General features: G+C 35.3%; 1 protein-coding gene across 5 annotated transcripts in view; it reads right to left on the reverse strand.

Moving 5' to 3' along the window:
- CGNL1 (cingulin like 1) overlaps window positions 1–27217 on the reverse strand; it is a 48256-nt gene that overhangs the window by 18011 nt on the left and 3028 nt on the right. For 4 of the 5 annotated variants that reach the window (XM_015872418.2, XM_015872417.2, XM_015872412.2 and 1 more), the window contains exons 2-8: window positions 16884–18482; window positions 16268–16362; window positions 15202–15295; window positions 14082–14183; window positions 13483–13631; window positions 12811–12946; window positions 11773–11985 (exon numbers count right to left, since the gene is read on the reverse strand). In XM_015872418.2, coding sequence (XP_015727904.1) covers window positions 11773–11985; window positions 12811–12946; window positions 13483–13631; window positions 14082–14183; window positions 15202–15295; window positions 16268–16362; window positions 16884–18464 — 2370 coding nt within the window. In that variant the 5' untranslated portion in view covers window positions 18465–18482. Of the gene's footprint in view, window positions 1–11772; window positions 11986–12810; window positions 12947–13482; window positions 13632–14081; window positions 14184–15201; window positions 15296–16267; window positions 16363–16883; window positions 18483–23838; window positions 23872–27217 lie in introns of those variants that run through there. The other variant, XM_015872415.2, reaches the window with a different exon arrangement.

Here is a 27217-nt window from a genome sequence, read left to right on the forward strand (position 1 = left end):
GAGTTCTTCTTGTATTCAGAAAGATTCAATTTGTGGATCTTTTCAGAAACAAATCAATAAACAGCACAAAGACAAAATTACAGTGAACATCATAGTTCATTGGTTACAGAGCTTTTGGCATGGCAACTGGCTGCAGCATACAACTTCTCAGAGATAATTATCACCTTAGTTTCACCACTTACCTTCCCCTAAAACATACACGACCATTTAAAGGTCATGTTTTTTGTTTGTTACTATTGAGGAAACCACAAGAGGAAGTATGTGTCTATACTGTTATGCTACTACACAGAACAAGTATGTTCTTGTAAACATACAATTCTGTGATGTGAACTGTGAACACCCAAATAATCTGAAATGAAATTTTGCAATACTCTCTACAAAGATCCAGCTCTCATGTACAGGTCCACTTTAAGACCTTAAATCAGATCACAGCCACATGACCTAACCTAGACAAGTATTCTTTCCAGCAGCAGCCAAAGCAGATATTTGTAGGGAGAAAAAAGAAAAGATAAAAGAAAACAACAGAAGAATTATAAAGCAAGCTTTTCTCCATCATATTCACTGCCTCCTGGTTCTTATTGTTTCTTCTCCGTCCATCATCCAATAGTTTCCCTAATCATTTCTGAGTGCATTTGCATCTTCAGTTTCTGTTATCTGGTGGCAACACATAATTACACATTAATTGCTGCAGTGCAGTATTTTTGCACATGAAATCAGGTTTATGTGTATGAAAACATATCTACCACAGTAGTTTGGCACTAAGCTATTTTGCTATATTTTATGAAAAAAAAAATGAAATGCTCTCCCCAATTTTTTTATTCTGTTTCCTCACTCCTCATTATTTCCCTCACCCCAAATGGATAAGTAAAGTAATGTAAGAGTGTTTACTAAGTGTGCTCTCACTAGACTGTTTTCTAGTAAGCAACACATTTAAAAACATGCAAATTACTTTGATAAAGCAGTAACTCAGAAAACACTCTGTCTGTCTGCAGGGTCAATGAACTTATTATGACAAGTCCTAGTCTTTCAAAAACACTAAAAAAAAAAACTTGTTCTTCTAAGTACAAGTACACAACAAGTTTAAAAGCTTGAAATAAACCTCTGTTCATGTTATAAGCTCTCACATCCTTTTAAATAGCATTTATATATTCCTTTAATTTTTACTGTTTGCATACAACGAAGTCTTACTAATGAGCAAGTACTCTTCCTTTTTGTCTGATTTCTCCTTTCTGGAGCTGAGTGAAAGCAGCTGAGGCATGCTGGGGAGTTCAGGGAAGGAATGTTGATTTGTCTGTTCTTTTTCATACAAACGCCCACACAGGGCTGTGCAGTAGGAGAGGACTACAGCAGACCCATGCTTTACCTAAAGATTTCATACCTACCAACCATTCTTTGGCCCAAAAACAACCTCCTCAAATGTACATACTTGTATTCATTTATTTTTAAAGCAATAGGTTCAAAATTAAGTTCAGCACACAACAAAGCCGTAATATCAGGAGATCTGTTTCCACCTGTCTTTTGTTGTACGCATCTTAAGATACCCACTAAAATTTAACTAAACTGGTATTATTTATATTATATATATATATATATATATATATATATATATATATTTATTTATATTTATTTATATTTATGTATTCTATGATTCTATGATTCTATTTCTCCTTTCTCACAACGTATTTCATTAAATTAGCAAAGCGCAAACTGAATATAGATAAAAGATGAAGTAATATTAAGAATAATTTTCAAATAAAATCTATTGGTCTCATTTAAAATCCTGGAAGCAATTTGGACACGTACAAAAAATCTCCCACGTTTTCAGCTACTGCGTGACCAGTACTTAATCAGATCTCTAAGGTCTTTAATGACCCTGGCACTACAATGCTTACACTTCCACAGGAATTATTTTCAAAACAATTCTCAGACAAGTACAGTACAAAATTACATTGTATTTATTATATGGCTTGAAAGATATCAACACTAAGTAGATATATACACACACATATTCCTTCAAAATAGCAGAAAAACTCTCAGCATATGTAAGCAGCTTTACAGCATCACAGTTGAACAGCAAGCATTTTCTTTACATAACTTCTGGGCAGAGACAGATTTCCCTCTAAATTCAAGTCTCATGGCAAACTGTTTTTCAGTATCTTTTCAACTAGTCTCAGATAATCTTGAAAAGCAACATGAGAGCATCTACCCTATCAGTTTACCTTACACCACTGTACACATAAGACCGACCACCTTCGGGATTTACTTCACAATAAAAACAAAAACAAATAATAAACAAACAAAACTAACCATATGGGTATCTTCAATTAGATAGTGAAATTTAACAAAGTCAAAATAAATACTTAAAAATTTAAATGTTCCTTGAGTAGACAATGGAGATGCAGTGCATCACTTCTCTGAAGGACTAAAATCACATGGCTGGGTTTAGATAGGAAAAAATGCCTGTCCTAATTTATTTCCAATATAACGAGAAATGTATGCAGAGCTCTTACAAAGCACAAGTACATACTAAGCTTCTGAATTATAAACAGCTTTTGGCAATACATGCCATGTCCTGCAGCAGATTATCACAGGAAGTTCAGTTACCAAAAAACTCTGCATCTCTTCCCTCCTTTTCTTCAGTTAGTTTCACCCTACACACTCTACCTTCTATGTCATTTCTAGGCCTCCTCATGTGAAGACAGATAAAAGCATCAGAAAAGCATCAGAGTATCACAAGAGTAGATCTGCAAAGGAATTGAGCACTGCAGTGCAGTTTTGACAGACCATCTCAGGGCACCATCACAAGGCAAGGTGACAGAGACAATTCTCTGCCTCTACCATTAGCAATTGCAAAATGTTAGGGATAGCAACTATTAAAACATACTCGGACACTTCTGTATCAGAGATCGCTGTGCCCTATGACACAGGTCACTGACTCACATACTCAAAAAAAAAAAGGATTTGAAAACTGCTTGCAAAGGTACTGAGTTAGAGTGAGTTATGGCAAACGAGATGAAAGCAAAAGGATTAACAGAACACTGAGTTTAGCAAGTACAGATCAGAAATCAAAGAGAACCACACATACGGATTAAGCTGTAGATGCATACACTTTAGCCCACACATGATTTACTTAGTATAAGATCAATAAAAAGTAATTACACTACATCAATTAATTACTGCTGTTGGTACCCATGCATAAAGACTTTACATGATTACATTTAATATGTGGGGATGTCAGTAAAGCTCTAGCAATTATTTTAACTAAGTTCATAGAAGTTAAGCTGATAGTAACAGAACTGGATAAAGTTCAGGAAGTACTCATTTAAGTTGAATATGAAACATTAACAAACATGCTGTTAATATAACGTGATCTTTAATTCACTGAACTGTGGATAACCCTCTTCAGAGTGCTGAAATGAGATTATGTAAACAGGTACAGAGCACAAAACAGATAAAACTGGTTAAACAAGATTCCCAATGACAAAAGCTGGAATGAAATACAGTATATTCAGGCATATTTGCCATATCAAAAAAAAAAAAATAAGTGTTGGGGCATTAAAGTATTGAAGGGGATTCTGAGGATGTTAAAATGGTCATTTCTCAATTCCAATAATACAGTTTACTCATGAGTTTACAGAACTACTTCATGCACAAAATTAAGGATACTGAAAACTAGAAATGCAAGTTACACACTTTTGTTCTGTTTCCGTGGGATGCATAACTCAAATATTTTGCACAGACAAACCTTTATAGAACATTTTACGGTTAAAATAGACTTCACTTTATCTCCAAGTAAATGATGTAGGATATATTGGTAAACTTTCATATGCTACCTCTAACACAGATATCTTGATCAGTGTAATAACTCTTCATGCTGCTGCTAGCATGGCCTGAGTTCTGATTTGCTTAACTCCATTTCTAAAATTTTCTGAAACTAAATTGAATTAAGCCATAGTTTTCTTTCAGTCACACAGCAGGATTAAAAGGAAGCTATTCTACATAGTAGAAGCTCCACTAAACAGCTCCAAGTTCAATTTTAACCCAAATAAATAAATAAAACAAATCTGACATATAAATGTCAAATATACATAAATTTGTATAAATTTGGCCCAAAAAAAATTGAATATGTTCATGGAATCCACAGCAAAATTAATGGAACCAAAATCTTAATGGGAATGAAAAAATAAAAAATAATCAGAAAGCCACAAGACTAGAAGAAATATGCACTGAAAGCAGAAAAGTAGGAATAATAAATACACACTTACTAAAGCTCTGTTTTCTCTAACATTTGAAACTAAATACAAACTTGCAGTTGTTCACCTCTACCCTGTTAGCAACAAGTATCTGAAAAATTCTGGGGAACATCTCATCTTCAGCTGTGTTAATCCAAACAGAGAACTACAAAGTACCATTCACCTCTGGGAGCTTAAGCAGCAGAGGACTCCATGTCCTCAATGACATCACCTTGGAGTTTCATACTTGTTTGCATGTAATATTATAGCACATTTAACTACACCATGCCATTCAGTAGCATCCTCCACAGGATCACTGGCTTGTTTCCTGTAAAAAGCAGGTAATATTTTTTAAAAAGTCAAGGGTTTACAATGAAACTGGATGTTGCTGCTGACGTAAATTTGCTGCAGAAATAAATTGAGGCTGTTAAGAGAAAGGTTTCACAGCTAAGGCGCTTGAACATAAGAGCAGCCCTAGAAAAATCTAAATTCTATTCTTTGCCAAAGAGTTCCTGAGGCAAGTTACCTTACCCAGGCTTTCCAGACAGCCTCAATAACTTCATGCCCCTTAATTCTCTTAGTGCTTGATTTGACTCACTATTGTTTGATTTCTAAAGGTAAAAGCACACAGTTCTGACTGAAGTAAACAAAAATTGTACCTTAAACATGTCAAGAAATACATGCTTACCATTATTTTTATCTAGGCATCTCAAATGGAACAAGAACACTCACGATTCTTCTGACAGCAACCTCTCTTCTTTCTACTTTCCTATAGTTAATTCAGCGAATAAAATTAAGCACTGAACTTGCAGCTACATGGAGAAAAATTTAAGTTTGTGAAACAAATGATATAATTCTGTTCTCTACCTAAGTATTTAATAGTATGTTCTAAGTTGAGGAACAAAGCAAAATATGAAAAAACACTGATAAAATACAATGTTGGAATATTTTAAGTACAAAGCTACTTTTAATAGATAGCAGACTAGAAGAAAACGAGAGAATGCATGTGCTTATACAAGTGTACTATATGATTTCGTACGCAAACCTGATTTGTAAAGCTCTGGCTGGCTTACGCCTACTCTGCTGAGCCCACACAGTCACAGTTGCTGGAGTTCATAAGCATGCAACATTCAGTTTTCAGCTTTGAACCTAAGGAAGTTACTATGCAGAAGAAAACTAAGCAGCAGAAATTCAGTTCCCTCACTTCTCATCCAGCTCCTTCCAAGTGTTTTGCCTGATAAAAACTTAATCTAATAAAGTTTTTTGTCTTCTTGCATAGTTATATTTCTGGGCAAGTATATATTAAAATTTATTAAAAGTACTCAAAACAAAGTTACAATAAATATTTATGCAACAAAGGAGCTGGAACAACCTTAGTAAACCAAATGTATATATTCTCCAACTCTCAACTTTGGTGAAAGCTGTGAAGAGATTTAAAAAAATAAAAAAAAAAATCAGAGGTAGATCTCAGTACTGAAGATATCAAAATCCTTCCCACCACTCACTATTACGTCAAGAAACAGTTCTGGGGATTCACATTAAATATTCTATTGCAATCTGAGTAGAGCAAAAAACTTCTTTGATAGGAATGCAGAAAATGCTCTGTGGCTCCGCACCTTCTTTTCTACCACACCCTCATCACTGGCAAAAGCATGAAAATGATTGTATAACTGATCATTTTAAAATGGTTTTGGCTGACTTTGGTGTTTTGGCTGGTGAAATTCCCCTTAAGTGGTAGCTATACAGAGCCCAATCTTTAGAAACTTTTATGCAGAACAGGAGGAATTAAAGTGAGAGGAAGCTACATGCCTTGCTCACAGCTTATTAAAATGTTGTCTCAATTTATTTAGCATAATTCGATCATAATTTCTAAGAACATTTATATTTTCATTCAGAATAACATTAGCTGATGAAACTGTTCATTCTTTAATTACCACACTTTAAGTACAAATATAAAGAATAAATCTCCATTCAAAATGAGCTAGTGCACAAATAAATGCTTTCTAGTTTTCTAAGCATTCTTTCCATATTCATCCTTGTGAAATCAAAGTAAATAACATTACAATCTTTCAGAAATTGTGGGAAAAGAAAATTACGTGGCTCACTTCATTTTGTTCCTAGCAGCAAATGCTTAAGGTATCAAGGAAGACACAGACTGCTAAAACTAATTCTTAATCTCATGGACCATTTTTTCAGTTTGCTGTTGGATCAGTTATTCAGCTTCTTGAACTACACGTTACGTTTTTATTCATGTGACTTCAGGAATTCAGATCTACCCACATCACTCAGCTGATCCTGAAGGAGTTGCAGCGACAGAGACATTCAGTCCCTTTCTTTTGTCCTTTCCTGTCAGCCATACAAAAAAATTATATCCAAGGAAAACAGATGAACACTTTGAAAAAGGATCTAAGCACAAACAAGGATTAACACAGAGACAGCCCTTTAACTGTAATTCTTACTACCTCTTCAGAAAAGAGTTTCTGAAATCAGTATTATTCAGGTATGGTCTTCTTTTTGTAGTTCCAGTATTTTTCACAGTAAGACAATTCTTTTTTATTTCAGATATTATTACTTCAAGTAGTCTTGGGATAAGTGATATACTAACACTGGGTAATAAAATCTTCTGCCTCTAAAAAAGGAGTCTGAAACCTGTTTAAAAGCAAAATGGAGTTTTATGGCTACAAAAAAAAATAAAATCTGTAAGAAAATAGTCTGTCTGGCTTTACTTACAGCTTTTCTACCTTGCACTGATTATATATTTATTCATTCACTTTAAAAGGAGGCTTAGCTTACTTTAACACATGGCTCAGCCTCTGGAATTTAGTTATCATTAGTTACATATTAAAAGGGTCAGTGTGTCTCAGTACGTCTCTCTCATTGAGATACACTGCAAACAACTTGAATCCTCACCTATACTTCAGAAAGTTACTCAGTAAGCGAATTATAAACTTATAAGTGGGTCAGACTTATTTAGCCTTCTTTTCAGTCAGACCTATTCCATTAACCTGTTAAAAATTCACTTGTGACAGTTTAAAGACATGTCTTTTCTGACCATTTTCTCTAATCTAAACGGAATCATACCTCTAATACCATTTCCAAAACTACTTCAGCTTTGATTTATAAGACGCAATGAAAGATATAAAGGCCTACATTGTAAAATTGAGAATTAAATCCCTTTTTACAGAGAGTACATTAAACAAGATTACCTAATATAAGCACAACCTAACATTTATGCAGTTAAAATATCCAAATGCAGGCAAGCATTAACCTCTCAACAAATAGCCATACCCATGTCATATTATCCTCTTAGCTATGAATCAGAACACACAGTGGCTCACATTGGCATTTTTTTTTCAAGGTCAGAAGCTGTTGCAAAAACTAGAGTAAAATATTAACTTGTTAAGTGTTTATATTGTACCCTACTGAATAGGCTTATGCAGTCCAACACTTAACACATACATCAAAATATACTTTCATGGGGCAAACCACCTGAATATAAGTACTCCATCTTCTGCTGATAAGGATTAAAAATTCTCTTGATGGTATTAAAAAATAAACCAAAGCAAACAAAAAAACTTACCTGACCCCACAGGCTTTCATCAGCTTTCAAGAAAAGAAGAATCCAACTCTGTCCCTTTCCCTCCTCAACTCAGGCTGAAATAGTTTGAATTGGGTTCACAATGGTATCAAATGACTACTATACGTAAATCTGGTTTTATCTCTACCACATTTAGATATGATGCAATCCATCTCAAAGAACACTTTACAAAACAATTTTGAACAGAAGCTTTCTTGACAATACATACAGCATAAAAACATCCATGTTTCTTGTGCTTTACTGGCATGTTTTTTATTCTTATTGACAACAAAACTAGTATTCCATAATTTCTTCAGTATTCCATTTAACAGATGGCTAAAACCATGACTCTACCACCAAAAAACTTCCTTTCCATGTACAGGACAGAGAAAAACAAATCTATCTTTCAGATTTTTCACATACTCTTCTACAGCACATTTCCAGTACTGATTCCTATTTCAAGAATCCTTTTCTTTTACTATGACACTTCTGTTTATGCACTATTCTTTTTCCTACAACCTCTGCTGTGTTTGCAGGATCACAACTGAAACTGAACAAATCACCAGGCTTCTACAAGGCTAGTAAAGGAGGACTGAGAAAGGGGGGAAATCAGGACATGAAAGAGGAAACACTGACATTAACCACTAACTCCATCATCCTTTTACTCTGCATACAATTTAGATCACTTACTAACTGGTTTCCAACATATAAACCAAATCCAACATTATCTCAACACAGTAAAGGCTGCCTCAGGCAGGCAAAGGTGATTAAAATCCACTAGCAGTGTGCTGAATCTTAGGTGATCTTCTCTAAGTTGTGTAACTTGTTTGAGTTGAGCAGACCAGACTTGAGCACAACACTCAAAGTGCAGGGGAGAGATGAGCTATAGATGTACGTACAAGAGAGCATAAGTATATTTTTATGTCCAAGTAATGGGAACATTATATGCATATTATATATATATATATTTGTTTTTTTACTATCAAGTCGACATACATATTCAGAAAGTTATTTATTGTAACCCTAAGGCTTCATATTAGAGTGGAACAAATTAGTTGACAGCCCATTATTTTTATAAGTAAAATTTGAAATAATTTTCCCATGTGCATCTTTTTACAGATGTACACATTAATCTATCACTTTACATACAGAAGAGTCTCAGCAATGCCTTACAATCAGCAGATGCCTTTACCCTCAGTAACATGGGCAACCACAGTTTGATGTTCACAAAGCACAGCAGTTACTTTCATTTTACATTGAAGCTACATATTCCAGCCATTTCCACTAGAAAGGCACACAGAGCATATGTCAACAACGTTCACAACTGACTTTTTTTGGTAAGCTTCTGGTCTACATAGGAGAATTTACTAGCTTTAAAGAACAAACATCAGGTCAGGTAGAAAAGATATACTACTCACTTTCATCTCAGAATTGTTTATCTGGTGATTTCTTTTACTGATCTAGATTCACCTAAATTCACAACTACCTCATAGAGCTTGAGAAAAAAAAATAAATCAAAGCCTTTTCTCATAATTGATACTTTTAAATTATAAAATTATGTGTATTTATTTTTTTAAGGGAGTATATATTTAGTTTACAGCACAGGAAGAAAGTAGAAACGTTCTTACTGTTCCTATTACTTGCTCTGCAAAAAATCCTTCTATTTAATCACACCAAACACATGCCAGTCAGAGCTCAGACAACCACAAGCTTATTGCATTCTTCAAATGTGTTGATAAATAAGCTTTGTGTATATATATATATATATGTGTGTGTGTGTGTGTGTGCAATGTATATATACTATATACTATATATATTCTGCAATTTACTCCCATCTGTGAAACATCACTGTAATTATTTTCTTTATGAGAATTACATCATTTACATACTTCTTTTCCTCATTAAGTGTCCCTTTCCACTTATGTTTGATGAGAACTCCTTGCATCTCACCAAGCTGTAAAGATCTTTCCATCTTGTAGTAATGCAGAAAGTACTTAAAAAACAAAAAACAAACCAAAACAAAAAAAACCAAACCAAAACAAAACCAACAAAACAGCTTCAGTTAGATAAACCATGATTTTCACACACACAATCTCAGGTATCCCAGATTGATAATAAAACCAGAGATTAACATCTTACGTAAGATCAAAGCAGATCACTGATCTAACTCCTTGTAGAGACCTGTTTTATTTTCCTGATAGATAATTTATCAAACAGAAACAAATAATCTCAAGCAGTGGGCACAGACATAGCCCTGGATTTCTAATATCACTAAGGATATTAAATCTTCCAGTTAAACATTATAAAAGCTACTCTAAAACAATGAGAAACACTTGAATAGAATAAGAGCAAAACTAGCTCTTAGAGCAACAGGAATGAGTTAAACTTTTGAACATCTTTGATAGACTATACTGTGCAAATTAAAAAGGAAAAAAAAAAAAAAGCTATTTATAACTATGTAAGTCACAACAAACCAGTCATAGAGCCATTTCCCAGACTATCTTATTGTTATGCGAAACAGACTCCTCTTTCATTTCTTGTCAGTCACAATTACAGTTCCATAATTGAAATACAGTAAATTACCATGCAGTAACTTTGAGAGACGGTTCATTGAGGTTAAGCTGTCACTACAATTACTGTAGAAGAAAAAATGTTAATTTAAATGTTCTAGTTTTCTTTCAAAGGAAAAGAATGAATTTGGTTCAAGCAGCTTAGATGAGTCAAATATCTTCATAATTAAATAAACAAAGAGAAACGAGATATTTAAACAGTCAAACAATCTCAAGCAGAAGTTCTAGGCTGTAAAGATCAACCAGCGCAAATAGTTTTCTTAAACTGCTGAAGAAAACTGCATATCTAAAAACAATCCTTTAAAAGTATACTCTTCATATGAATTTATCTGAATGCAATATCTATCCAGTGTCTTCCACCTGAAATCCTATTTTGCTCATAAAACACACAAAGCTTTGTAGACTTCTTTCAAGCTTAATTTCAGTTCAGTTCTACATCATGTTTACAGTAATGACTGGGAGGATTAACTGCAACTCACTAACACTACTGAAGAGTGAGGAAGATATAAATTAGCATCAACATTTCTAAGCATAAAATTGTGCACACAATTCTGATTTATACATTTGTCAAATGCCTTTTTTTTTTTTAATTTTCTAAATTAATTGACATAAAATTAAAAGGAGTACAGAAAAGTTAAATAATTGTCACTGCAAAAATATACTCTAAATTTCACAAGAACTGTTCTCTGTCAGAAAACAGTTTAGTGAACTCCCAGCTACTGTTCCTATCATGAAAACCTCACAAAGAACATATTTGTGAGGTAAACAACACGAAATAAGCATCTGGAAACTGTTCCCTTTTTACTCCACAGGAAGACTGCCTGGCTGATGGTGGAAGAGAACTCCATTCTTATTTCCCACTCTCTGCTGCCTTCCTTGTGTTTGCATGCTTTTGGCCACAAACAAGACTAGCTCAATAAAGGTAACCAAAAAACACTAATAAGTAGTTCAACAGGCAAGGTGGGACAGTGTAACGAGGGAATAGAATGTAACACAAGAAGATGATAGAAGGATGAGTCAAACTGTGGAGAACTGCTACAATAACCAAACTATCATCCGAGCAAGGCACAGTGCCGCTCTTAAGAATATCTCAAGATTTCAGTGATGCCATTCTACTCGAGAAAAGCAAGTAAAAAGCCCTCTGTACTACCTCACCTGCTGTCTCTCTCAGTTTGCAACAAAGGAAAAATGTAGCCATGTAGTCAAAAAGTAAGGAAAGGGTTCAAAACTTTAGCTGCAACAGAGAATCAGAACATTGCTGAAGTATGAAATAAAGCTCAGTATCAGAAGCTACGAATCTCCTAGCCCACACCCTTATCTATTTATTTTGTTAAAAAAAGCATATAGTGATGCATTTTGCCCTGTAAAGATTAATTATAATCACATATCTCACCTCAGTTGCTTTCTCCAAGCTCTGTTGTAGATTTAGCATTTCTTTATCATGTTGCTCTTTGAGTTTGTCCATCTCCATGTCATGGCTAGACACTTCTTCTTTTAGTGCTCCTTTTAAAGCTGTAAGCTCCCGCTCCCTCTTTCTTAAAATTTCTTCTTGTTGATCTTTTGCTATTAATATTTCTTGCAGATCCTGCTTCATTTGCATTAGCTCCTAAAGAACATTAAAACCAAAACTAAATACAATTGTTACACAGGTGGCTCCAATGCCTGCTCTGTTTGTGTTTCAGAGAGACAATTAAGAATAAGCCCATTTTGTTTCTCACAAGCAACATACTGTTTGCAGCTTTTACAGAATGCTAAAAATCTACTGAAAAACAAAATCATCAGAACTGATTAGAATAATAAGAGCTTTAACTGATGTTTTATACAAGGGGTGAATATATCTGATGCTACAGAACCACAAAAAGATTTTGACAGCATTACATGTTACAAAGGATGCAAATAAAGCAGGAGTCAAAATAAGTTTGCATTTTAACAACTCCCTCAGTCCTACCTTCATGTTCAAAGAGGTAGATAAAAACAAAGATCTTTGTTTTCTACACTGCAAGATAAGTGAAAGCAATGATAACACCTTGCTGACTTTTCTGCTGGAAAGAATAAAGTTCTTCCATAATTTAAAACAGTTGAACTTCCAGAGGTGCTGCTTCCCTACCAAAGCTATGCCTCCACACCCTTTTACTCCCTCCCCCAGTGTTTTCCCTAGAAATAACTTCCCCTTGCCAAATTGCTGGGAAAGAAGTATGCGGTCAGTGAATCTTCTGTGGACAGTTTTCAATTCTGTTCTGCTACTCTGCTGAAACTTCCATCCATATATCGGGTAAGGCACAATCTTCCTACTTCAGTTTCTTAACAGTCAACAGAATTGAATGTTACACAGATAAACTAAAGCATGTTTTTCTTCTCCTGTTTCTTGGTTTCAACTTTTTACACAATTATTTCAACTTCTTTATCCCCTTTCTATTACTTTACAACTAACCTCAATCAGAACCTCTTTTTCCCGTTCATCAGTATGTTTTGCATTATCCAGTTCATCGTGCATCTCAGAGAGTTGGTCTTGAAGGTCTCTGATCTCAGTCTGGTGCTTTTCCTGCTCGATCTTCACTTGAAAAAGCCTCATCAGAAAAAAATCAGAGGGGATTTTTTTTTTCTTTTAATTATAAGAATACTAATTTGTTCTTTCATGTAGTTAAAAAATAAATAAATAAAAAATACACTTATTTACTCCCATGTTCCACACAAGGGAACAGGGCGTGAGGCAGAAAAATGAAACATAAGAGAAAAAAAAAAAAAAAAGAGAGAGAGTACTTTTAAATAGATAATTAAGTGGAAAGTTAAATTGTATTCTAAACTTGGAACAATATTTTTTACTAAAGCATTCAAGTATTCCTGTATTTTAAAGATTTGAATCATGTGTAATGACAACAAAATAGTAAAAACAATTAGTAGTAAAAGGATATACATAAATCAGCAATCTTTCTTTTCCTTCAAGATGTTCTGAAAACAATCAATTTTTAAACGGTAGAAACATTTCCTGCAATAAGGTATGTCACTGTCTGATTCTATTAATAAGCTCGGAAGACACAGGTACCTCTAATCTAAGAAATCTGAGCTATAATTCCAAAGAATATGTTTTCTAGAATGAACTCACTCCTCTAGGTTTTGCCTGAGTTCCTTCTCATTTTCTTCCAGCTTCTTTTTTAAGGCATCTTTTTCACTTATACTTTCATCAAGTTGCAGCTGAAGATCTTGCAGGCTTGCTCGTGTAGCATCTCTCTCCTCTTTGCAATTTTGCTGATTCTAAGTTTTGTACACCAAAAGTTCAGTGAGATAATAGACTAAGCATAAATACTCATTTTTTATTATATGAAAAGAATCACATCAAGGTTTTGATATTTGACAGACAGAAAATAACATGAAGCAGAACAGTTCTAATTATCTGATACATCTACACACATTTCAGCAACTCACAGAGGATTGTTAATGTTCTTTTATCATAAACATAATGAATTCCATACACAACAGTTTAGAATGCATGAAATACAATGAACCCTATGCAACTATAATGATTATGTAAGCACCAACAGTTTACAAAATATTCCTAATATTCAAGTCTGAAACAGAATACACACTGGAAAAGCGAACAAAAGACCCCTTCCCTTCTGTACAACATTCAATTGACCAGTTGTCACTTTATTAGAAAGATATATTTGAAAGATTCAAAAGCTTTATAACAAAACAATACAGTACCGTGATCTCTAGATCCAGTTTTTTCTGCAACTCTTCCACTTTCCTTTCAAGTTCAGTTTTCTGCTCCATCAAAGCTTTCACTTCAGCCGAAGTATCAGAAACCTACAATTACATAGAGATGCTTTTTCCCACAATGGCAAGATGTTCTTTGACAGTTTTGTTTTTAGATCTAAAGTGAAACTACAAGCAGTACCAATAAAGCGTAGCACCAACTGCCTGAGATCAGCTGGGATTTTTCATACAAACTAATATTGTCAAAGGAACCGCGCTTTGATTTTCATAAAGCTTCTTAGTAATTGCTGAAGGCATGCTGCCAATAGTACAGAAAACATTACAAATCTAAAAACAAACTTCAAGTTAGGCAACATCTGAATTAAATCACTAATACTTTGGGACAAATTTTACTGAGATACCTCCAATTACACAGACATCAAAGCAATTCATACACAAGTCAAGACAAATTTTCAAGTTCATTTTCCAAGGACTTCTAAAAATATGTTTTATATTTTCATTTTGGCTAATTATAGACTAGGATAAAACATTCACCAGAAGTAAACATTTAGTCCTCCTTCTTGTGCTATCTTTGCAACAACTGGACGTTTCTTCATTTTGCTTTAAGACTGAAAAAACAGCACTCATCAGAAACAAAAACTTTTTAAGAAGCAGAATGTTGACGGCATTAAGGTCATATGACTTTAAAACAACCTCCTAGATTAATTTTTTCTCTGAATTGTGTATTAAAATGCCACCTCCGCTTAGGTACCAATATACATCATTTTAACCAGAAGATGTAGCAAGATTATTTTTAAAATCTATATAAAAGCCAGCATTTTTTTTCAGTGCAACAAACTTCTGATGTCCATGAGATTTACTGCTTGCATTTCTTTCATCTGATAAGCGAACACTGACACAGTCCTCACAGCAGACCTTTACAGTCTTTTTTAACTGTTAAAAAAAAAAATCCCATAAGGCATTTCAGCATATGATTAACATTAAGCTTTATCACTGGAAAAATACAGGAAAGAATGCTCCCACTGAAGCAAGTGAAGGGATTCAAGCTTTTAAAGCACTGGCTGAACTCTGAAATGCAACAGTTAAATAAAAATAAAATCAAATTCACCTGTGTTTTTCCAGCAGCTCTGGACTTTAAAGTCTGAATTTTCTCAAAAACCAAGTTGACTTTCCTCTTTGTTGCATCATCATTATCAGTGCTTCTAAAATACAGAGAAGAAAGCAACAGTATGATCAAAGGCACTATTTTGTTAGTATCAAAACAAATTAAAAGTGTCCAAAGTATTAAAAAATCACCGCTATTAAAAAAAATAATAATAATCTACTATGTACAAGTCAGAAATTATCTCAAAGATGATTTCATTAAATCCTCTGAAGAAAGGCTGTGAAAAATTTCAATTCCAAATGTTTTCTGAAAAATCATCACTGAGCTCTTTAATTGCAGCTCTCCTCTACAAGACTACAACTGGAAAGAAATGCATTCAGAATTACTCAACCAATATACTGAAATTAAAAGTAATTACTAACAGGTTTCTCAAGTCCTGACTACTGCACCATTAAGTATCCCTTAAACAGCTGCCACAGCTACATCAGCTACACTGCATCTGAGAAGCTTCAGAAATGCAAAGAAATATGAGTGTATCATGTATATCTTAATTTATTCATCCTTCCTTCCTCCCTTTTTAATAAGTTGTCATTAGAAAATGCAATGTAAAAAAGAAAAAAGTTGGAGAACTTATTCCATGCACAGAAACAAGAAAAATTCTGTCAAACCTTAAAACACAATGTGGTTTTTCTGTGGGTTTTTTGTTTGGTTGTTTTTTTTAAAAAAAACAAACAGTAAGCTTAAATTCCCATGAGGTGTTATTTAAATCCTTCATGGAATGCAACATCACATTAAATTTAACTCCAAAACAATTTAAAAGAAAAAAAAAAATCTGATTCACAAATTTCAAGTACTTTTAATCAAATCCTGAACAATACCTTAATTAAGTCCTGATTAGCTTTTCAACATCCTACCATGCCTTACTGGACACAGCAAAGATATAAAACTACAAAAGAGTAATCTAATATAGTACCAGCTTTGATTTTACAGCTTCATACTTTAAATGTAATTGAAAGTAAACACTGAGAAAACATAACCTCCCCTCTAAAAGTTAATTATGCTTACTAACCCTTCTTTAAGGTAATTGTAAAGTATTTGTTTAGCAGTCTCTTCATTTGTTTGATGTGCAACGTCTTGCTGGCCTTTTAAGAGATCAGGTGTTGCCTGAAAGGATAAAATATCAAGAAGTATAATCCTAAGACTGTTGTACATACAATTCTTACAATTTAAGTTATCCATTATATTCTATTCTGAAGAAATTTACATTCTGTGGAGCCCAGCTTCACTGAGATTCACTGGATTTCGGGCTTACTGAAAGAAGGAAGCTTACACTGCACCAAAAGAAAGAGCATCATTTTGTTTAGAACTGCACAGACTTTAGCATTCTGTTTTCATGCATTTATGCTTATGAATCACCACAACATCATTTACAGTAACCCTCCTTGTCTCTACTGTCTTCTTTCAGCCAGACATGAATATGATTGTTTTCAAAACATGCTTTCTATGCCCTCAACTATGGGACCAATTTTTGTATTTAAAATACTTATGAAGAATTCTGCTATCTTATTTGGAAGTATTAAATCATTTAAGTTTGTTCTGAAGAATAACAGAAAAACATGAACCTAGCAGTATAAAAATCATAGTATGCTACATGGAAAAACTATACAGAGTAAATACAAAATTACCTGTATATTAGGGACGGATGAAAATGTTTTTAGAGAAATCTTTTTGGCTCCTGAATCAGGTGGAACTGTGATTCTATTTGGCAACAGCAGAGTCGAAGTTACTGTTTTAGCTTCCTCTCTCTTTTTCTGTCCTGGAAGTGTTGAAGACCTAAACGTGAAACTCTCAGTATTATCTCCGTTTTGTTTAAGATGCTGCAAAGAACTGAAATGACTGTTCTGAGAGTCTTTATCAGGCATCTGCAGCTTTCCAATACTTCGAGCAGAAATTTTCATCTCTTTGGAAGGCGGCTTCTGATCTCTGGATAACTGCTTCTGGAAGCAAACTTCAGATGGTTTCAGCAAGTGCTCAGTTGACTTACCTAAGCTTTTACTCACTTCACCCAAATAATCTGAATTCATATCAAGCTCTAATGACAAGGCGCTGTCAACGCTTCTTGACCTTTTACGATCATCTGGATGAATTCTATTCCTTTTTCCTGGCCTACCTCTTTTATGAGATTCAACTTTCTTATCAAACTTCTCAATTAGCTGATCTACTCCTGGAAGTGAACCAGTGTCAATATCACGACCAGTCCCAGGCAAAAATGGGATGTATCTTCTGTTTTCATGTCGATTAACATTATCTGCATAGATCGCATACTCTTGATCATCAAGTAAAAACCTGTATAATGAATTTGCAGAAGTGGGAGTAGCTGATGAAGATGACGATCTTCGCGAGTCCAACACTGGCCCAGATGAGTCTTGTCTGCGAAAGGGAAGTACATCTGGTCTAGGCTTCCTTGTTTCAGGATAAGCAGCAGGACTAAGACATGGGGATTTTCCCGTAGATGAAAATGATTCTGAAACACCCACCTCATTGGGGCTGATTATGCTACCAGGACAATCCAACACCTGCTTGTTTTGGTCTTCTATGCCTACTGTCCGGTTCAAATGTATTTTTTTTGAATTTGCTTTGGTCGACTCTGCAAGATACGCATTTGTTTTCTGTAAGGATATGACTTTAGAAGAAGAAATCCAAGGCTTCACTTCAGTTTTATCTTCATTTGCAAAAGATGTAGATTTACTACACACAGAAGACTGGCAAATTTCCAAGTTCAAGTTATTTTTCTCAGGATCATAAGGCCGTAAAAGCTCAGGATGTCTTTGAAAGTTTAACAAGTTGGAGGATTTCAATGCCCCATCTTTAAAATCTGATATTCCACTTTCATTTTCATCTGGATTGGTTATCTTTAGGCTTTTAAACGTACAGGGTTGCACATGCTGTGTTCCAGGAAAATCTGTGAGTTCACTGTTTTTGTCTTCTAATTTAAAAGCAGCATTGGAGTCCGTGATGGACTGGTTTATAGTCTGAGAAATGACCTGATGTTCTTTTCCAGAAGGAGGAGGATTTTCTGACAAACATCCTTCTGTATTGTTTAGTACTATGTAAGGATGTCCATCAATTCCTTGCACTCTAATACTGACACCATAAGATCCTGTCTTAGAATTTTGCCCATTTCTGTTTTTCTGAATCTCCTCACTTGCAAGTTCAAGAGTAACTTCGTAGTCCTGCGGCTTATAACCAGCAAAATATGGCTCCATGATATCAGAAGATTACAGCTGAATTAAAAAATAAAAATTAAAAATTAAATATATATTATTTAATTAATTACTTTAATTAGCCATTCAGTGTAACTCTGAAGACTAACACTGAATGAAATCAGTATACAAGCTACACAAAGCCCAAAGGACATACACTGTGAAACAAACACGTGACTAACCAATTCTAGATCAAATGCAATGTTATTTTATGAACGCAACTGTTATGAAATAACCATTTAGATTTCACATATAACCAACCCTAGTGCAATCTTTTGAGTCAAAGCAATTCTTATTTTGAGCATCTCTACTATATTCACCAAGTCTGTAGCCTTTGCAAATGTAGCCAACAGTTAGTATCAGCCATACAAACATTTAAACATAAGCCTGGGAGAGCGAAACACAGCCAGACATTTTTAGGTTGTGACTATTACATAACTACAGCACCGCCAGAGAGGTCAATATCCTTACACCTTTGAGTTGTGCTTATATGGACTTTGCTTTCAGCATTTGTTTTCAGAAGTGGAAATGTCACTGCTTCTCTAGTTTTGTCATTCTATGGCGATTTTTATTTTATTCATTTTGAAGGAAAAAAAATAGTTTGCTCCTAAAAGAAGCAAATAAACTTTTGAACTAAGCTGGAGAGTTGAGCAATCAGTGAACCTTAACAAACCCAAGATCACTAAATGAAGATGAATAATAATTAAGGGGAAACTGAAACAAGGAAAAACCTCTGTAATCATTTCACTTGTAGTATCTGTGTGAATCATTTCCCCCAGAAATAACTCAATAAACAGCAGAATTGTATCATTTTTTTCCAAAGAGCAAATTTAAAAGTCTGGTTGAATATTAAGTGTTATTCTAGTTTGCAATCCATTCTTCTTTCTCCCCTCAAAAACCTCTTCTTCTCCCTAAAAACCAACTCCAGCTCTTCCTCAACAGTAGAATTGCTTCATCTGAAGAAATCAGCACATATATATTTATTTGTATAATATACAAATTACTGAAATTCTGACATCAGATAAAGGTAGTAGATGACAGCTGGGGGCACTGACAGCTACAACTGCCTTGTTTTAATCCTCTTTAAGTCTGCCAAAGCTATCAAATGTTATGACAGAACAGTCTGTTTACTCTTAAGCTTATGAAAAGAGGTTAGACATTTTAACAGGACTTAAAAAGTCATTTTTCCCATTGGTGTAGCTGCTTCTTGTCTTCTTGTAGTTATTTAAAAAAAAAAAAAGAGAGTGGTTTTTGGTGGGGTGGATTTTTGTTGGTGGTGTTTGTTGGTTTTTTTAAAACAGCAAATTCTAAATTCAGGTTTTCCAGCACAATAGCACTTTGCAATTAAGTAATATAACCCTGTTAGTAATTTTATGTGTAGTCTCAAATGATTTTGAAAAAGAATACAAAATAATCATGAGATAATACTATGGAAATATTAAAAAAATAAATTAAAAAAAAAAACAGAAATAACAACTATGTATAAATGCTTAATTCAGTAGAACACTGCCATATTGTTATTTTACAAGATCAGTTCTTATCTAAAATATCACAACAGCGTGTACAAATTAACCAGGACATAATAAACAGCTACTGCAACAAATTATTTTACTTTGAAAATATGTAACTAAAATGACAGAGAATAGTCAAGGACATGGAATTACCACTGTCTTTCAGATATGAAAAATTCAGCTGCAATTTAGAACAACAGAAGTATATTTCTATCTTCTGAATGGTAACTTTATCTGCTGTTCATAACATCTCAAATTTTACTGAGCAACAAAGTTTACCTGAAAACTTGCAAACATTCAAACAAAAAACAATCACTGTTATCTACAGTTACAACATGAACTTCAACAGCTGGATTTACTCATCAACAAGGTCAGTAAAAACATTTAGCTGAAGTAAGTTCAGAAGAACACAAAATTAAAGATCCAGGAAACAGTGCTTCAGACACAGTGATTACTCCATACCAGGTTTACACATACAAGGGGAGAGGATTCATTGTATTTCCCAGAAAACTAACTTGAAATTTAAGTAAAAGGATCATTTTCAATGAAATAGCCTTGAAAATTGTTCAGAATACACTGGCTTGACAAGTGCTTCACTTCAACACTGCATTTTACCCACTGGTTTAAAGCAACACAGCCCACAACACACAACCCCCAAGAGCAGCAGTTCTGGCACTCTGTTATCTCAGCTGTACAATCCCTCTCGTTCTCTTCATGACAAAGCCAACAAGCATGCAGTTACATAGCGACCCAGATCAGCTTTACTGAACTGGAAAAAAAAGAGAAAAGTTTTCTATCAGATCAGCAAGCAAGGCACTATGATAGGATCACCTATTCTGGCTGCAACGTGGCCTTGGAGCAGCTTAAGGTGATCACAAAATTCCCAACTCATTCACGTTTTAACTACATTTTCAGAAGACAGAAATATTTAGAAACATTTTGAGGGAAGAGGGGGTTGGGAGGGAGAGAACCAACAAAAATCAGCCACAAAAAACTCTCAGCGGCATTTCCTTTTTAAAATAAGCCTTCTTGAGGGCTTTTAAACGCCCATTTTAAGTAGCAGCCTCAAGTTATCATGATAGTCATTGGTAATTATACCAATACCAAGAAATGGTCACATTTTTCTTAACAATTTATTTTTGCCAAGAACAAAAAATATAACACGGGAGAGATTCTAATGTCTGAAAAGTCAATTACTTTGCATTTTATTCTGTAGCAGTTTGTTCTACAGTGGTGATATGATACCTTGCTAAGTAACATGGGAGTAGAACACGAGGTTTAACAGGTCAAAAACTTCTGTTGTTTTTGTTTTTTTTTTTAATGCCCCTAAAACACATCCTTTCACAGCTAGCACCACCTATTTTAATGCAGGCTACCATGTGTTACTTGAGACCAACCTTACAAAACAAAACCTATGTCATTTGGAAGCCCTACAGCTCTTCCTGCCAAAATGAATAGAAAAGAGTGCCTTTGAGAAACATCTTCCTGTGCCAGAGATGGCTGCTTGCTCCAGCAGCTATGCAGCCTTCCAAACGTTATGGCATGAAATTATGTCCACTCATCCAGTTCAATTCTTATTTAGCCAAATCTTCAGGAAAGATTTGTCCAAAAATGAGGCTTCCCAATCCTGCTAAATGCCATGTTCTGCATATACATGAAGTTTGTTTTCTCATCTCCTACACCCTAATTACTAAGCATGCCTCTAGCATATCTGTAATAAAGTACCTCATAATTTCTGCTTCCAGCATGCAAGCAACTGGCTGCATAGGACAATCAGAGCTCCTGGGAGACAATACAGAGATGCTGACTGCCACGGGGGAAGCTTTATTTCTAGGTCCCACCAGCAGATACATTCCCTGGCCTTCTCAGAAAGCTACAGATCCCTCATGGATACTGTGTCAAAATGTGTATTCTCCCCTTTCATACATCTACTGCAGGAAATACACGGGATCCAGCCCTTCCACTTTCCCCAGCTCTCTAGGACTCTCCCCTGGTTCTCTTGAGAACAGAAATATAGGAAATCTCTCATATCCAATATCATAAGCTTGAGACTCCTATAAACTGAATTAGCTGAATATTTTTCATTAAAGGAGGATTAGGGCATACCACTGTCTTCTTTCTGGAAGAGTGAATTTAGATAAATGCTCTTGTCTTCAAGTTATTTGTCTTTTAACTAATTCTTGCTCTTGGACTAATGAAGATCTCCAAACTGCCAAATGACTTTTAAAAAATTTAAACTTATGTAGCTCTAACCATACCTCTTTTTTAACAGTTCATGGATGCTTAGTCCAGATTTTTACACACATAGAAAAACAACTGGATGGAACCAGCCTCCCACTTTACATAACATGGAGTTTGCTCTCCAGCTGACTGTTTGGAAAGCACCAGCAATAGCAGACAAAGTGGGTGTCAGGTCATTAACAAACCACAGTGCCATGAAAAAAAGAACAGGAAATAACTTGGGAGAGAAAAGGAAGGAAAACTTGCATACTGTGAGGATACAGAAAAGGAAGCAGATAGGATAATTCATGGAAAGACCAAAACTGTAATGTTTTTACACTTGGTGGAACACAATGTCATAAATAAGCCCTGAAAGCATTAGGGGAAACTAAATCACTGTCAATGCTACCTACAATCTGAGGCTTTCTGCAAGAGGAAAACAGGCCTGTGCTGCAGTCTGATCCCTTTAGCCAATACAGCTCGGGTAGCTGAGCTCACCTGATCTGCTTGCAGGAGAGTGGAAGGTAGAAAAGTGGAATGTGAAAGCTGTAAATTAAAGTGAAACAAAGTCATGATACAAACTGGCAATCTCTGGAAAACTTGGCACCCTCAACACCTGGATCCATGTAGGTATGGGACATGGCTGTGGGGTTTTTGTTTGGTTTTTAAATCAAGCTGTGATTAAATACAGTAGTCCTGAACCACAGACAAGTCAAGCAGTAGGAACTGTTCAGCATTACATTTTAGCAAGGGAGTATTTCGGAATTTCGGAATCAATCACTTTCACTACTATTTGTATCATTCTCTGTTCGGATTTCAGACAGCAGCCTAAGGATGCTGCCAGAATATCCTACATGAGGAAGAATTCCAAGTAACACTTTTTTCCATAGCTCTTAGCAAAAGCAAGCAGCCGTGGTTAGCTAACATGGATTACTAATATTTCATACATTTCTCCTGAAAAGCAGTGGTTAAGTCTTACATTTGCTGCTTTCAGAGATGACAATTTCAGTTTCAGCTCTGTCCAAACATTAAACAACTTTATTCAGGCATTCAACTAGTAAAATATAATGTTAACAGCCACCCCTTCAGGGACAGGAAAAGAGCTGTCTTTGAGAAAGACTGAATAGAAAGAACTATTCACAGCAGTGAGAGTAAAAGCTGGGCCTAACAATACTGCTCCCTTCCTTGGCTTATACTCCCTCTGGCTAAAAAATGTTGTGTGAGAGGAAGTCTAAATGTCTCGAGTTTAAAACATATTGTTAGCTCCATGAAACTGCGCAACAGATTAGCTAAATGCTGGAGCTGTGTGACAACTAACAGGTTTTGTCTGTCGATTTATTTATTTATTTCAAAAGGAAAATCTGCTTCAGTGGCTGTGAGTCAACAACAAGACATTTTGGCAGATCCTCAGGTCTCATAAATTGTCAAAGTTTACTTGAAGAAAAGGAAATAACGCATATCCCATTTTCTTAATCTACTACATATGAATTCAATTAAGTCACTATTTCACAGGATTTATCCCCAGAAGAAGAATCATGTGACCTAGTAACCTGGCTTTCTCAGTGGAAATGAAAGTCTTCATTTTTTATAATGATTTAAAAAAATGCTCCAAAAGCCTCAATACTTCCCACATTATTCTGCCTTACCATTAATTCACATGTTCTTTTTCTTTATGAAACAATAATTTTCCGGACTCTCCCAAATCCTAAACAAAAGGCAATTGATCAGAAACTGAAACACAATAAAATACAAACACAGAACACAACATCTATACGAAATAGTTCATGTCTTCTGTATCAACTTATCCCATTCACACACACTCCGGTATTCAGTAAAATCACCTCTGGAAGGTGGAACACTATGCTTTTTAATAGCTGGTACAAGCTTTACATAAGTACAAGTACTGGCATACATGTACTTATGCCACAATACTGGTCTGTCTCCCACAGAAGCTGCACAACATACACCTGCACAAGCTCCTTTTTTCTCTTTTCCCCTCCCAGAAGCACTGAATCCAGCCTATCAGGGCTATCAGTTTGCACATCCAGTATCCGACACCACTGCAGTACAATTAACTTTTATAAACTCAAAAGCAAGAAAACAACAAAACTTTGTAAATACTTATCTCAGAATTAATTATATACATGATACAACCACACTCAACTTTTTTTAATGACAAATTAAAAAAGAGAAGGTTAAAAAAAGATAACAAAGAAGATTATTTTTTATTGTATGCAGTTTGTTCTAGTTGATCAAATTCTATGGTTTCATATCTATTGAAGAACTGACAGAAACAACAAGTCAGTAACACAAAGATACTCAGATTCTAAAAACAGTCTGTGATTTCAAATACAATAGCTGGTTTGTATCCAAACATCTGATGTGATTATACTCACTCCACAAGAGGTTCTATGTTGTTTCACTACTTTTTCCTCCAATTGTCAGCCTTAGAAACTTTGTATTTTGTTCCAAAGGAAATTATCTTATTACATCCCAATGATACCATTACTGTTTAAATAGAAGAGGGCGTATCCTGTTGATATTTCTACTAGGACAAAAAGATCAAGTTTGTTAAAATTACAGTGTCTTGTAGAAAGCCCGTGTCAAAAAAGAAAAGCACAATCAGGATTAGAGCAACCTTCATTAGTTTTGCCAGTGCTTTAAGAATACAATACAGTATTATCCGTAATACTAAATTCAAAAAATATTCCCCTATTTCAAATTGGTTTTTAGCTTCTGTACTTCAGCATTATGTATCACCAGACTTTCTTCTCAGTATTTCCACACAAAACAACCTTGACTATACAAACCATACTTACAGCAATACCACTGACCCACACAGCTGCAACCAGCACAACCTTCATTACATGTGTGGAGCTGATTCCTAAATACGAGGAGCTATACTAGTACAACTCATACAGAGATTGAGGTGTATAACTAACCTATATGAAGACGCACACAAAAAAATTAATCTCTAAGAAGATACCTGCAAGTATTTAAATGCAAAAACTACACATAAAGGAGACTTTAGGAGTCAGTTTTACACAGCCAACATAAGGCCGTGGCATATTCACAGTGGTTATGGCTCCCATTTTTCTACTGTCATGCTCAGTTTTAATTATATTGTATTCTTCAAACACCAGCCTCTTTCAGCAAACCCTACCATGGATTTTAGAACTTCAATACGCAGTCTGAACTGTGGGCTCTGAGCCCAGCCACGAGACAACAAGATGATAACATGGCTCAGTCTGAGAGGAATATATACTTGAGCAGAGGACAGAGACTAGATAATTCCACGGAGGAAAGCGGCTTCATACAGTGCTGGACCGCTCCAGCAGATGCATCACTTGAAGGACTTATGAAACATAAGCAGACAGAGCTGCACAGTGCTGGCCCTGCTTGTACACTGAGCTCCAGCTGAACCAGTTTCCACAGGTCACCACTCTTCTCACCCTCACACGGGAAAAGCATTAATTGCTGGGGGGAAGTGAGAGAGCTTCATTATCAGGCTTCAAGCGTTTGAGGAACTGTATGTAACTTTACATACCAACCGTTCTTGTAAATAAAGGCTGCTGCTGAACCAATTAGGGGAGCAAATACTAGACATTTGTTGTGTTGATGGAACAGCTAATGGTCTGCAAATGACTACATGAAGGCGTACCCCCGCCCAGTAACAGCTTCTGAAGGTCTAACAAAATATTCTGAACTTGATTCACATCACTGAAAACATTTCCCCACTTCTACCTTATGTTTTATGTTAAAATAGATAACAAGTCTTTATCCACTTTTGAGTGGTATTACTTGTAGAGCATTTTTCTCTTCTATTAAACTTCAACTGCTCAGAATTACTGAGTTTATGTATGCACACGTACACACATACAAAATGCCACAGGCACACAGACGCACACGAATGCGCACGCAAAGGCAGCCTGGTCAACAAGTCTCCCGTTCACATTCACATTAACACGTTAGCTACATTAAAATGGTGTAAGTACTAAAGAATTATTCAGTTTTGCAAATTTCTGGAGTAAAACTCTTACCATGCTCAGACAGCTGAGAGTCATGCAGCCATTGGGATGGAAATGACTCCTAGCATGCCTGCATGACAGAGTACGGGGACCCTCACAAAAAGGGGCAGTTTCAGACATACCTTAGGCATCCTCCAGTCTCACTAATCCTGCTGGCACTTTTTGGTGGTGTTTTTTTGATCAGTTGGTTTTTGTTTGTTTAAGAAAGTGCATTCCAAAACACCTCTTCATCTCTATTTCTCCCCGTTTTCAACAAAACTAAGCAGAATATGACAAAGTTATTAGAGAATATTCATTATTACCATCAGTTTAGCTAACGGGACTTGGAAATACAGGAGATGGATCAATTTAATTTTGAAAACAGAGTTCATGTTAGCAAAAAAACGACAATAACAAAAGAAATTAAAAGCATACACCAAAAAAAAAATTACACTAGTTATTTAAAATGGTCAGCTATGGTTTTCATCCTCCATTCTATTTCTCCTAAAGCAGAAGGTTTTAAGGCCACTCTTGGATGAACTCCTTCAAGAAGGCTGCCAGCTCTGTTGGCAGAGATGGTCCAGGGTCACAGCAATACACTGAGCTCTAATCCCAAACAGTGGTGACTCCATGACTACCACTTCAGTAGATCTTCAGTACACACATTCCTAACACGTTAATTTCTCAGGTTGAAGCATTAAATTGTTACACCCACACAGAAACATACCACTATTTAGATTTTACTCACTCCAAGAATCCAAGTCAGATCTCTGAAATGTGTTAATGTTTCCAAATGAACATGCCTGAAACAATACTCCACAAACACAAACAGCGCCTTCCCTCATGCAACAGACTGGCAACTAAACGTTCTTCCACAGGAAGAATTCTCCATCCTTTCATTAAGGAAGGTCTGAAACATCAGAAGTAGTAATTTATCTCAAGCACGTATTACCAACACAGCATTCAAGACTTACAAAAAGCACCTATGAACTACGATATCCTCCCTCCATTTAGACAG

Source organism: Coturnix japonica, chromosome 10 (assembly GCF_001577835.2).
Source record: "Coturnix japonica isolate 7356 chromosome 10, Coturnix japonica 2.1, whole genome shotgun sequence".
Classification (NCBI taxonomy): Eukaryota; Metazoa; Chordata; class Aves; order Galliformes; family Phasianidae; genus Coturnix; species Coturnix japonica.